This window comes from Mauremys reevesii, linkage group 8 (genome assembly GCF_016161935.1).
Source record: "Mauremys reevesii isolate NIE-2019 linkage group 8, ASM1616193v1, whole genome shotgun sequence".
NCBI lineage: Eukaryota > Metazoa > Chordata > Testudines > Geoemydidae > Mauremys > Mauremys reevesii.
This window is the reverse complement of record NC_052630.1, coordinates 74,845,246-74,858,712: the sequence shown is the minus strand read 5'-3', so window position 1 is coordinate 74,858,712 and position 13,467 is coordinate 74,845,246. Positions and strand designations below refer to the sequence as shown.

The following is a 13,467-nucleotide window of genomic DNA, read 5'->3' as shown; positions in this document are numbered from 1 at the left end:
ATTTTCAATAGTGGACTTTTTTCATTATGTTCTTCAGATGGCTCGTGTCAGTTGGCCTTCGCTGTCAGTGTTGTCAGTGTAACCCTGCTCAAACCTCCTTTTCTTCCATCCTCTCCCTGGGAAGTGGGGAAGTTTGTAGTAGGCTTCATCTCCCTGCCTGCTTTGGCTGCTGTATTGGTATTCAGGCAGCCCACCTGGACATCCTACTCTTCTGCTACTTCCTGGCTGCAAATTGAATTCAATCTTTGGCTCCCTGACATACTGCTACCTGGTTGGCTCAATTGAACTGTGCAGGGAGCATGCCCTGTAATAGCACCCTCCCGTGGGGAAAAGTGCAGGACAAGAAGCAGCTGCAAGTAGATGGCAACCAACTATTTGTTTCCTTGGCTATAGCAAAATGTCAAATACTACAAAAATATTGAATTCTGTGGCATCTTGGAAAATACCAAATTCCAGACAGTGTCCATAGGGCCTGACTGAGATGAATGGGGCATTTCACACTTTTCAGAGCTACATGAGTTTCTGTGTAGAATGACATTATGGCCATATCTACACTTACTAGCTTATAGCGGCATAGTTGTACTGATATAGCTATGCTACCTTAAGAGCGCTTGTGTAACTGTGTTATGTTGACAGGAGAGAGGTCTTCCATCGACATAATGAAACATAGCACTATGCACATGAGCACTTATGTCAGCAAAACTTTTGTCGCTCATGGGTATGAAAAAACATCCCTGAGTGACAAAAGTTTTGCAGACCTACGTGCTAGTGTAGACATGGTCTGTGTCTACACTTAAACGCTACAACAGCACAGCAGCAGCGCTTCTGTGTAGACACTCACTACAGCAATAGGAAGCGTACTCCTATCACTGCAGTTAATCTACCTTTCCGAGAGCCTGTTACTGGGTCAATGGAAGAATTCTTCTATTGACCTAGTGCTGTCTACATGGTGGAGTTAGGTTGTCTTAACTATATTGCTAGGGTGTGGATTTTTCACACCCCTGAGCAACTCAGCTGGGTTGACTTAATTTTTCTGTGTAGACTGGCTCTGAGGCAGATGTCACTATAAAAATTTACAATCAGGTCACCTTTTCAAGGTTATCTCTGCAACTGTTCTGAGTCATTAGAGTTCAGTAAAAAAAAAAAAACTAAGAAATTTTCATAAAAAAATACTAAAGTAAGCGAGCATTAGGATTGCAAAGTCAAGCATTAAAAATTGTTGTGCAGTCGTTTCTTAAAACTGTGCCTGCTGTTCCAGGTACAGGCGGATCACGTTATTGTAAAAGTTAGGAGAGGCCACAATTGAGTCTCCTGGCATATATGCCTTATGGTACAATCTTCATTTGCATGTTCACATAGTTGTTTTTTTTTTTTTCTTGTACTTGCAATCTTCACATTCTTTCAGTATAACTCTTTGGCTGAGCAAAGCAAGGTCCTAAATTCAATGTGATGGCACTTGTCTTTCTGTTTGTAATGTATTAACTTTTGAATGCTGCCTCTGAGCAGCTGTACCTTGGAATTAAACACAACAAATCCTGCATCTTTCCAGAGGGTTAGACTAGGGGCTTGTCTCCACTTACCGTGGATCAATGCTCGGTGATCGATTCACCGGGGGAAAGACCCGCTAAATCGACTGCCGATGGCTCTCCCATCGACTCTGGTACTCCACCAGAACGAAAAGCATAAGATAAGTTGATGGGAGAGTTTCTCTCGTCAACCTAGCATAGTGTAGACGTTGCAATAAGTTGAGCTAAGGTAGCAAGAGTTGACATAGCTTATTCACATAGCTGGAGTTGCGTAACCTAGGTTGACTTAGCCCTGTAGTGAAGACCTGCCTAGATGACCCTTACAGTCCCTTTTATCCCTATGGTTCTGTGGTTCCAAAATTTCATGGAATTCCAGAAATCAATGGCCAGAACCCTGTTGATTTTAGTGAAAACTAGAGAAACTGAAAAGGGGAAATGGGGGACACATAGAGCCCCTTGCATCTGGTTGGCAGCACCAGCATCTTCAGGCACCTCTGTAATTGTCTCTAGAGCAGGGGTTCCTAAACGGCTAACTGAGGCCACTGGGAGCTGCGAGTGGCTGTACCTGCGGATGCTCAGGTAAACAAAGCGTCTCGTGGCCCGCTGGGGCTTACCCTGAATAAGCCGCGAACCAAGTTTGGGAACCCCTGCTATAGAGCAAAGAACATGTTGATGACAGCCATTAACACATTCCAGCATAAAAATACCTCCCCCTCCCCCCATGGAAGCTCTGCACAGCCTCCTATTACAGTTTTAAATGTTGACACCCCAAAAGACTTGTCTCCCATACAGAAAGAAATGAAAATGGTGGGAGGAAAGGGGGAAATGCGGGGGACACAGAACCTGTGGTTGGGGAAGAGGGGGAGCAGGGAAGCATGCAGAGCCCCTGGCATAGGTGGGAAATGGCTGATAATGGTGCAGGTGAGAGACAGAGCTCTGGCATGAGTGGAGAATGTGGAGGTACACAAAGCCCTTGGCATGTGGGAGGGGAGAGATGAGAAGGGGCACACAGAGCACTTGGCATGGAGGGGGTAGGAGTGGATCAGAGTGCATCCATGAAATAAAAGTGGATGGGAGGGTGGCACCTGGGGAACTTGTGGTAGGGAATGGAGGAATGCAAGAAGCCACTGATGTGCCATTCGCTTGGCCTACAGAAGCTACAACAAGTTCATGTTCTTCTATCAGGACACTTTTTACATCACCATCACGATTTTACTCCCATCCAAATCTTTTGGGAATTTTCTGCTCCCTGCCCGATTTCACTGTTAGGATGCTTCCAGCCTCAGTGCTGCGGGCAGCTGAACTAATAATCTGCTCTCTGGGTACCCCTTAGATGGCCCTTACACCTGAACCGTCATTTTCACTTACACTGGATAACACTGGTTTACGTGAGCATCTAAGTGTGTGACCCTCTTTGTATGGAAGAGAGAGGCCTGGAATAGTGGAGAACTGAATCTTTTTCTAAACCCAAATATACTTGGTTACAATATAATACAGTATTGCTCACAGCCACCAGTCTTGCTAACTGATTTTGAGGGTGTTCTTTGGTCTTTGTGGTTACATGTTCAGTGGATTCAGTTTCCACAGAAAGCTTTACAATAGGATAATAGAATCTGGATTAGCGTCAGTGTGTACCAAGCTGAAGAAATGAGACTCCTAAGGTGGGGAAAACAAAGAAACGAAGCAAACCCTGTAGCAATCAGCCTTTAGAAGTAAGTTTGTAACAACCATTCTGTGACACAGCTTTTTATCATCAACAGAATGCCCTTATAGCTAAGACATACAATTTTTACTAGATAAAATGACAATGGATTCACTTGTTAGTTTCTGACAGTCATTAGTTTCTTTGTTGTGTAATGAAATTTACATTTCTCTGGGTTTTTTCCTTGTAGAGGTTGATTATAAAACAAGCATTTCCTCATCATTGCTGTAATGTTCATGGCATGCATGACTTGTGAAACACTGAACCTTAAATTACCATTGCTTCATCTGTCCTAATTGTGCGACTGTGTCACTGGACCGGTGTACTGGTATAGTTATACCAGCAAAGCCTTCCAAGTGTAGACCTCTCCTCGCTCTCCCTGCTCCACTTTGCAGGTCTCCTCTTCCATCACCTTTGTTCTTTCTTTCCCTTTTCCTCCCTTTCCTCCTACCTCCTCCGCTTTTTTGTAGTTCAGTCTCTTCTTTCTTCTGATTGGGCCATGACACACATGGATCCTTCCAGTAGGGATTTGTTACAACTTACACTTCGTTCTGGGCCCTTTTTCAGTGCTGTCAGAACAGAGCTTTCAGGTGCAAGTGTTGGAGGAGGATGCTGTTGCCGTGGCAGGATGGTTGGACATATTATAGGCACTTTAGTAGCCATCCAGCACAGACATTGGTGCTCCTGCTTGTGCCTGCCTTCCTCTTTTTGCCTGCTACTTCTGATACCCCATCTTGGGTTCCTGAGGTGCCATCTGCAACTGCATGCTGTTACAGCCTCAGGGCTTCTGATAAAAACGTATTTTGGAACTAATACATTTGTTGAGAGAACTTAATGTGGGTATGCTCTAAACTTTTGCATGTTTAAATGTTCCATTTATTCTGCGTGCTTTCTGAATGCTTACCATTTTTCTTCCTTTCCAGTGATTGTGTTCTCATATGCAAAAGTAGTCTGTTCTAGAAATATGGGAGAGGGAGTGGCTTAGAACTCCTAATTAATGGCAGTTGTTAGTAAACAAGTTTTTCTTTAACTATTTTGAGAAATACAGGAGGGAAAAAAGTTCTCTCCGAAATCTGGTTTCAAGAAGTCTAATTTCTTCTGTAAAAAGTTTATCTAAAATCTCTATTATAATACAATTATTTGCAGTTTCATGTCAAATGCCATACAAAACATAATAGTTCAGCTTCTGTATATGGGTTGAAACAGCAAAGCTAAAATGACTTATTTTTTTAACTTGTACCTGGGCATAGATCTCTCAGTCTTAGTCAGTGGAGCAACTGCAGATATGCTTGGAGAGTCTTCATTTGTTAGATGAAAATCCCAGCACTGTATAGTAAAGAACAGGGGTCGGCAACCTACGGCATGTGTGCCAAAGGTGGAACGTGAGCTGATTTTGCCTGGCATGTAGCTGCTGGCCGGGGTCCCGGCTGCCGGCCCCGCTCAGTGTCCTGACAGCCTGGCGTTCCGTTCAGCCAGCAGGAGGCTGAGCGGGGCTGGTGGGCGGGACCCCGGGCTGGTGGCCAGGACCCCGGACCAGCAGCAGGCACGTTCCCTGGCTCTCCCCTCACCATGCTTGGGTTCTGCGGCTCCTAGGAGTGTGAGCCTGCTATCGGAGGGGCGGCTGCAGCGACTCACACTCCCAGGAGCTGCAGAGCCCGAGCGCAGCGAGGGGGGAGCCGAGGGGCGCACAAGGACCACTGCACACATGCATCTACTGCAGGAGCCCCCCCCCCCCGGGGGGGACACAGGGCCGCAGCCCAGGCAGGTGCACTCCCCAGCTCCCCCCTCACCGCACTCGGGTTCTGCGGCTCCCAGAAGTGTGAGCCACTGCCGCCACTGCCCCTCCTGTGGCTCTCCCCCTCCCGCTGCCTCAGCACTCCACAGGGAGTTTTGCCTGCACGTGGAGCCAGTATCTGACCGGCATGGGCATTGTAAGGGGAGTCCTGGGGGGCATTCAGGGAGCAGGGGGAGGATTGGATGGGTCGGGAGTTCTGGGGGGTCCTGTCAGGGGGTGGGGAATGCTTGAATGGGGCATGGGAGTCCTGGGGGTCTGTCTGGGGGCAGGGGTGTGGATAAGGGTTGGGGCAGTCAGGGGACAGGTAGGGGATAGGATCCTGGGGGACAGTTAAGGTGGGGGTCCCAGGAGGGGGCAGTCAGGGGACAAGGAGCAGGGGGGGTTGGGAGTTCTGACGGGGGCAGTTGGGGTGGGAAGTGGGAGGGTGTGGATGGGGGCGGGGCTAGGACAGGGCTCTTCCCCTTTTTGATTGTTGAAATATGGTAACCCTAGGTGAGGGGGGAGCTGGGGAGCTCATGTGGGCTGGCGCCCGCATACATCCACTGCAGCCTGCAGGAGCCCCCTCGGGGGCACTGGGATGCAGCCTGGGCAGGAGGGGCAGGGGGGGTGTCACGGCTGCTCCCTGCTAGCGGAACTGCTGCCTTTGCAGGGCTGCTGCCCCCCCTGCACCGCACCAGCTCTTTCATGGCTGGGGCTCGCTGCTGCCGCAAGCGGGACGCTCTGGCTCTCTGGTGCCTCCGGAAGGCAGCTCCTCCCTGCCGAGCTGCTGCAGCAGCCCAAGCCTGGCAAAACCAGTGAGTGGACTTGGGGCGGGGGCCACTGGGGTGGGGTAGGGAGGGCTCGCGGGGGGGCTATGCACCCTCCAGGGGAGTTCAGGGAGGGGGGGAACCTGGTCTGGGGAGCAGCCCCTGGGCACAGCTGGCCCCTGGGGTCTATAAAAAGTTGTTGCGATTTGCCCCTCAATGAACTAATGTGTGTGTGTGGGGGGCACAAGGTGGAAGTTTCGCCTAGGGCGCAAAATATCCTTGCACCGGTGCCCTGCCCCAGCGGGTGCATGCCCCAGGGGGTGCGTGCACCCCAGGTTAAGAACCACTGCACTAAACTGATAAGATCTGCATTTTAATTTAATTTTAAATGAAGCTTCTTAAACATTTTTAAAAACTTGTTTACTTTACATACAACAATAGTTTATAGACTTACAGAGAGAGACCTTCTAAAAATGTGAAAATGTATTACTGGCACGGAAAACCTTAAATTAGAGTGAATAAATGAAGACTCGGCACAGCACTTCTGAAAGGTTGCCGACCCCTGGTATAGAAAACGACATATAGCATAAAGTCTCGGGATTAAGTGTCTTACTGTCACCTAGACTGAAAAAAGTTGTAATGTTTCTGTTAAATACATAGTTTTGAGAAGAAGAGTGGTCTTGTGGCTAAGGCAGTGGTTTAGAACTAAGAAAATAGGAGTTCAGTTCCCAGCTCTGTCAGAGACTTCCTGTGTGTAAACCACTTAAGCTTTCTGTGCCTCAATTCCCTCTCTATAAAATGGGGGATGATAATGCTTCCCATCCCTTAAGAGTATTCATAACATGACATCCATTTATGTATGTAGGGTACTCAAATACAATAGTGATGGGAGGCCCAGGTAAATGCCTAGATCAATGTTCTCCAATAATACAGTTGGTAAATACTTTGGTATGAATATGGAAAACTAATGGAAACATGCTTAGAATCTTTGAAATCTGGACTAATAGAGTCCGCAAATCAGTCCATGGTTTTTGGTAATTATATACAAGAAATTAAAGGATTACGGTCTAGTGTTCTTTGAAGTGATTAATCAGGCTTGTGTAACATAGGCAAAAACATAATCCTCTTAATCTTTTTAAAGATTATAGTATCAGGTGAGAATTCTCACTGATTGTTTAGTTCTACTATATGCCTAAATATAAACAAAATGACCAGAAATTCTGAATTAGATTTGGTACAGGTGCCTGAACTGTACTTACAATTCTCAGATTTCATAAGATGTTTTACTGTACAGTGTATGTACTGTACCATATAGATGCAATGTCTTTCCTGAGAATCCCTTTGCTCTGTTAGAACTTTCTAAAGAGGCCAAGATATTGCAAAATTAAGTACCAAAAAATGTTAGACAAAAGCTAAGTAAAATCCTTTTTTCCTCCACAGTAAGAAAAATGAAAAACCAACATTGCAGAATAATGAGGTAATTATTTCTTGTCTTTTTATTTTATTTTAAATAATTCCAATAAAATGTGGTTTAGATTTAATGAATCCTCTTCTTCCCAAAATTGAGTTTCTTGTATTCTTTTTTTTTTTCAAATCTGAACTATAGTGGTTGTAGAACTAATGCAGCTAAGAAGGATGCATAGGTTTGCGGTGGTTGGTTTCTAGATTTTGAGTACTGGATTGTGATGTTTCTTTATTTAAAAAAAAAAAAAAGTACGGAAGCTTCCTTTTAAGGGAAAAACACAAAGCATTTTATAAATGCAATAAATAAAGTGGGTACATTTTGAAAGTGCCAGGCTTCAATGTCTTCAAATTCTTTAAAGGTTACTTTCCAAAGGAAAAAAAAATAGCCTTGTGCCTTTTTGCTTTTGTCAAGGTATATAATCAAGGCCTGAAAGAGTGGGTTGGTTTGTTTTTGTTTGTTTATTTGTCTGTGGTCTTTCTTTAGATGTTCAGGTCTTGTGTGCCTGGGAATACTCCATGATCACTGAAGAAATTATCATAATACAAGGAAAACTGAGAGAGGAAGGAGATTTTTAGCCACTCTAGAATTTTAATGTCTGTTAAATTTTTGTGCTTTGTTAACATTTGGAGGAAGGACATCTTACAGATTCAGCATGCCTACCCCTTAATAATATGCCAAGGTAGTCTGTTCTAGAAATATGGGAAAGAGAGTCTAATAAGTGACAGTTTTGGCAAAGTGCTCTGAATTCTGGCCTAGACTAGAGATGTTGCATGGAATAACTTAATGAATTTTAAATCAATCAACCTACAGCAGTGCAAAGCCTGAGGGCTTGGCTACACTTGCAGATGTGCAGCGCTGGGAGTTACAGCTGTCTTCGTACAGCTGTGTAGGGAAAGCGCTGGAGTGTGGCCACACTGACAGCTACCAGTGCTGCAGTGTGGCCACATTTGCAGCATTTGCAGCGCTGTTGGGAGTGGTGCATTATGGGCAGCTATCCCACAGAGCACCTCATCCCATTTTGGCACTGTGGGAAGGGGACGGAAGGGTGCGGGTCATTCCACTTCCTGTCCCAACGCCCCGTGATGAATCGCTTCACATCCCAGCAGTCACTGTTTTTCCGTCCACATTTGGCGTCATTGTGACTCTCCCAACGGTTTCTGTGCAGCACGATTTCTGTGGGAAGTGGAACCCGAGCTGCTGAGGAATATGCTGATGAGTCTCGCCAGCACATCACGTTTGGCAGTTGAGCTATTCCTTCAGCTCCAAAGTGACAGTGAGGAGTCCGACGATGATGGCATCAAGTCGCCTGACACGTATGACACTAAATTGCTTGTGGCGGTAACGGAAATGCTCAGCACCGTGGAACGCCGCTTTTGGGCTCGGGAAACAAGCACTGAGTGGTGGGATCACATCGTCATGGAAGTCTGGGATGACGAGCAGTGGCTGCAGAACTTTCGGATGAGAAAAGCCACTTTCATGGGACTTTGTGCTGAGCTCGCCCCCACCCTGCGGCGCAAGGACACGAGATTGAGAACTGCCCTGCCAGCTACCAATCGGTCGGGAACCAGTTTGGTGTGGGAAAGTAGACCGTTGGAATCGTGTTGATGCAAGTTTGCAGGGCCATTAATCGCATCCTGCTAAGAAGAACCATGACTGTGGGGAACGTGCAGGACGTTGTGGATGGCTTTGCACAAATGGGTTTCCCTAACTGTGGAGGGGCGATAGATGGGACGCATATTCCTATTGTGGCACCACCCCACCTAGCATCCGAGGACGTTAATCGGGAGGGGTATTTCTCTATGGTTCTCCAGGCGCTTGTGGATCACTGTGGGCATTTCATTGACATTTACACAGGCTGGCCTGGAAAGGTGCATGATGGATGCATCTTTCAGAACAGTGGCCTGTTCAGGAAGATGCAGGCCAGGACTTTTTCCCCAGACCGGAAGATCACAGTAGGGGACATCGAAATGCCCATTGTGATCCTTGGAGACCCCACTTACCCATTTAATGCCTTGGCTCATGAAACCGTATACAGGGAAGCTTGACAGGAGCAAGGACCGGTTCAACTACAGGCTGAGCCGGTACCGAATGACTGTGGAGTGTGCTTTTGGCCGTTTAAAAGGGCACTGGCGATCTCTGTATGGGAAGCTAGACTTGGGGGAAAGCAGCGTCCCTGCGGTTATATCCGCGTGCTGTACCCTCCATAATATTTGTGAAGGGAAGGGTGAAACATTGTCAGGCATGGACCGCCGAGGTTCAATGCCTGGAGGCTGAATTTGCACAGCCAGAGAGCAGGGCTACTAGAGAGGCCCAGCACAGGGCTACAAGGATTAGGGATGCCTTGAGGGAGGAATTTGAGGCTGAAAGCCAACAGTAATGTTTGCTGCCTTGCACGGGAGTGAAGTGCAGTGGTTACAATGTTAGTAGGAATCTGTTTTTCCTAAAATGATTTGCAGTGCCTGTTTCTTTCCTGGGCTACGGTATCTTTCAATTTCTGCAATAATAAAGACTTTTCAAAGCCAAGAATTCATTTATTGAAAAGAAAATAACTTTATTGGCAGACACACAACATTTTGGGAACCTAAAAGGGCAGGGGGGTGGGGTGGTGGACTGTACAATCACAGGTTTGAATATGTCCTGTCTGGAGTGCTGTGCAATGAGTGCTGCACTTCAGGATGAAAATACTGCTTGGTGATGGGGGTTGAGTGCAGAGGGTAAGGGTCGTAGTTCTCAGGGCTGGTTGGTGAACGTACAGGTGTTGGGGGCAGCTGGGGGTGGTAAGAACCTGGATGCTGGGGAAGGGGGTTTGGAGCTGACATTGGGGCACAAGGGAAAGAGCTTTGGGACGGGGGGGGAGGCCGGCACGGTAGTGCTCTGCCTGCATGGCTACGAGTGACTGGATAGAGTCCGCTTGGCGTGCCAGGATGCTTATCAGCTGCTTTGTGCTTTTCTTCTTAGCCGCTGCGTTTCTCTGGCAGATCCTGCTTTTGCTTTCCCTTTCCCTCCAGTCCTGCAGTTTCTTACTCTCTCTGGCAGACTGATCCATAACTGCTTTCAGCGTGTCTTCTTTGCTTTTTCGCGGCTTCTTCCTGAGGTTTTGTAGCCTCTGAGCAGTCGATGATACGGGCCATCCAGTAGTCAAGGACACTTTTCAAAAGGCAAAAATGGCAACAGTTAACAGAGGCAGCATAGTTTATAATCTCATCCAGACAGTTATTCCCACACACTGAAGGAGTTTACAGTCTTCACTTTAGCATACTTTTCCCATACCAAACAGAGCACACATAACCCAACAGGGGCCACGAAATGGTGAGTAAGGGGGACTGATTGCTTCAGGGCTGTGCAGGGGTTTCTGTGCGTTGGGGACAGCAAACAGCTACAGGGGGCATCTGCACTGAACACCCTCCCAACATTTTCCACAGGAGTTAATCCTGGAAGATATCTTGCTGCTGCGGGTCACCTGGGAAGAGCGGGAGGCTCTTCTACAGCAATGCGGATTCCGCCCTGGCCCCTATGCAGCTTGCCTGTGTGCAGCAATGGTCCCCCCACCCCTCGCGGCACAGTGGCGCGGACGCGTTAGCCTGACTGGGACAAGGACCACAGTGGCTCTCCCTATAAACTTGTGCAAGCACATTGCCCATGCTCTGGCTGAAACTTTTGAAGAGATTATTGAGGCCAATTACCGCGACATGATAGACCACATCAATGGGCTATTCCACATCTAGGCATGCATGCAGCCCTAACCCCCCCCCCCCCTCCCGAAACATTTCCATCCTGAAAATAAAAGCCGCTTACCGGTAACCCGCTCCTCTGCTTCTCCTTCACCAAGTACCGGCTGCTGCAACTGGCTACCTTCCTCCTGGCTTGAGAAGAGCTCCTGGTTGCATGCCTCCTGGGACTCTAGGGTGTCTTCCCCCACAGCAGTACCCTCACTCTCGGTTTCCTCCCCCCCCGCCCCCTCCTCCTCTTCCTCCCCCTGCTCTGAAGTGTCCATCGTGGTCGTCGGATTGGCAGTGGGGTCACCCCCAAGTATCGCGTACAGCTCCTTGTAAAAACGGCAGGTTGTGGGGGCAGCGGCGGTTTCCCTCGCGGGCTTTGCAATAGGCACTCTGCAGCTCCTTCACTTTAACCCTGCACTGCACCACATCCCAGTCATGGCCCCTTTCCAGCATGGCCTTTGATACCTGGCCAAAGGTATCGTAATTCCTACGGCTGGAGCGCAGCTGGGACTGCACAGTTTCCTCCCCCCAAACACTGATGAGATCCAGCAACTCGCCATTGCTCCATGCTGGGGCTCGTTTGGCACGTGGAGGCATGGTCACCTGGAAAGATTCACTGATTGCACTCCACACCTGGCTGAGCAAACAGAAAGGGGATTTTTAAAATTCCCGGGGCATTTAAAGGGCGGGTCACCTGAGGCCAGGGCAGTAGAGTTCGAACTGATGAGCAGCGTGGCTGAACAGGCATTCCTGGATACCTCCAAATACCTTTGGAGGCCAATAACAGCGCTTTTGGTGGCCACACTGGCGGAGCAGCACTGCATCACCAGCGCTGCAATAGTTATACCCGAGGCAGAGCAGGAGTACAACCAGCGCTGCAGCCAGGGAGATGTGCCTTGCAAGTGTGGACGGTGTGTAAGTTGCAGCGCTGTAAACCCACCACCAGCGCTGCAACTCTCCAGTGTAGCCAAGCCCTGAATGTAAAAGCACATAGTGTTTTAAATTCTGTTTAAATAAATTTATCTTAAGTTGCTAGATCAGTTTAATTGTATTTTTACAACTTTTTCAAATGTAGATCAGCCCTGATATGTAAAGAAAGTACACAAGTAAAACTGTGGAATACCAGATTTGGCATTCTTGATTTTTTTATTTTTTATTTTTTTAAAAAGGTGTTTTTAAGGGTGGCGACGGGGGGGGGGATGGGGGATGGAGGACGACCCTCTTCAGGCTGTTAATGCAGTATTCAGCAGCAGGAGCCATAGCCCCCACCCCCCATTCCCCAAAGGACATTTTAGATAGTCTTTAACAAATATAAGGTCTGTATATTTGGGACCTTTATCTGTAGAGGCTGAGAGACATGCATTGTTTAGTTCCAAGATCATCCTGTACCCTAAAACAAGATAATTTTTTAAACTTTTCTATTTCAGTATTTTTTCATTGTGTAACAGATAATTTAGCTATAGCAAAGGAATGGCTAGAAAGATTCAGGGCCCAGTCCTGCTGAACTAACTACAATGGGAGCAGGGTCCAGCCTCTTTGTTCCTGTGAATAAATCTTATGATGTGAGAAAATGCCTTTGCTCTTGATAGCTACGGACAGATCTTAGTCTTGTTTACATTAGTGTAAATCTAGTGTAATGCCATTGGCTTTGATGAAGTTACTGCAATATCATATCACAGTAACCAAGAGAAGAATCAGGACCATTTTGTGGGCTAGAAGCAGATTGTAAAATCATGACATTTTACAGACATTAAGTTAACCAGTGTTACAAGTTTGGCCACATTTCTTGTAACAATCACTGCCTATAAACTTCGTATACTGGCATTAGTTGATTGGAATAGTTCATTTGATGTTTAAAGTGATCATCACTATTTTTTTTTTCAATTTTCAGTGTGGAAATTAGTGTCAAATCTGACATAATTATAATCCTTTTTTTAAAAACAAAAGCTTTTGAAAAGTTCAACTTTTTCGGGTTTCTTTTAAAAAAAATGTACCTTTTTAAAGCCAAAATTTGTTTGCATTTGATCTTAAAGTACAATATAAAATGAGTTTTCAAAAGTTGCTAAAAGTAGCGTTAGGCTTACTGAGTAAATGTCAGAAGTAGGCTGCTTTATGATTCATAAAAAAGGCCTGAAATTTTTTTCTGCTTGTTTTTAATATTAGAAATTCATGTCCTTTCTAGTTTGGAAAGACACTCTGTGACTGGAGACCTAGTGAAACTGACATTTTATGAACAAAGCAAGTGAAAGTTAGGGCAGGGAAGTGATATTTTAGTCACTGTTTGATTGGCTTTTTTATTAACAATGTATTTAATTTCAGTTACTAACACCTTAGTGAGAATGTATGTCCAAGATTTTATTCCACCCCTTCAATTAGTAGTGAGAGCTCATGATAAACATGATCTAGCACATCCACCACCAGAACCAGAGGAGACGGGGCTTGACATTTCTGATAGTTCTAAACTGAAAAGTGAACACACAAAATAAACAAAACAAAATAAAAAACAACGTTGGT

At 46.4% G+C, this 13,467-nt stretch overlaps 1 protein-coding gene across 2 annotated transcripts in view; it reads left to right on the top strand.

The window, feature by feature from the left end:
• ABCD3 (ATP binding cassette subfamily D member 3) overlaps positions 1 to 13,467 on the top strand; it is a 66,249-nt gene that overhangs the window by 15,769 nt on the left and 37,013 nt on the right. For both annotated transcript variants that reach the window (XM_039485858.1, XM_039485859.1), the window contains exon 2: positions 7,210 to 7,246. In XM_039485858.1, coding sequence (XP_039341792.1) covers positions 7,210 to 7,246 — 37 coding nt within the window. The remainder of the gene's footprint in view (positions 1 to 7,209; positions 7,247 to 13,467) is intronic.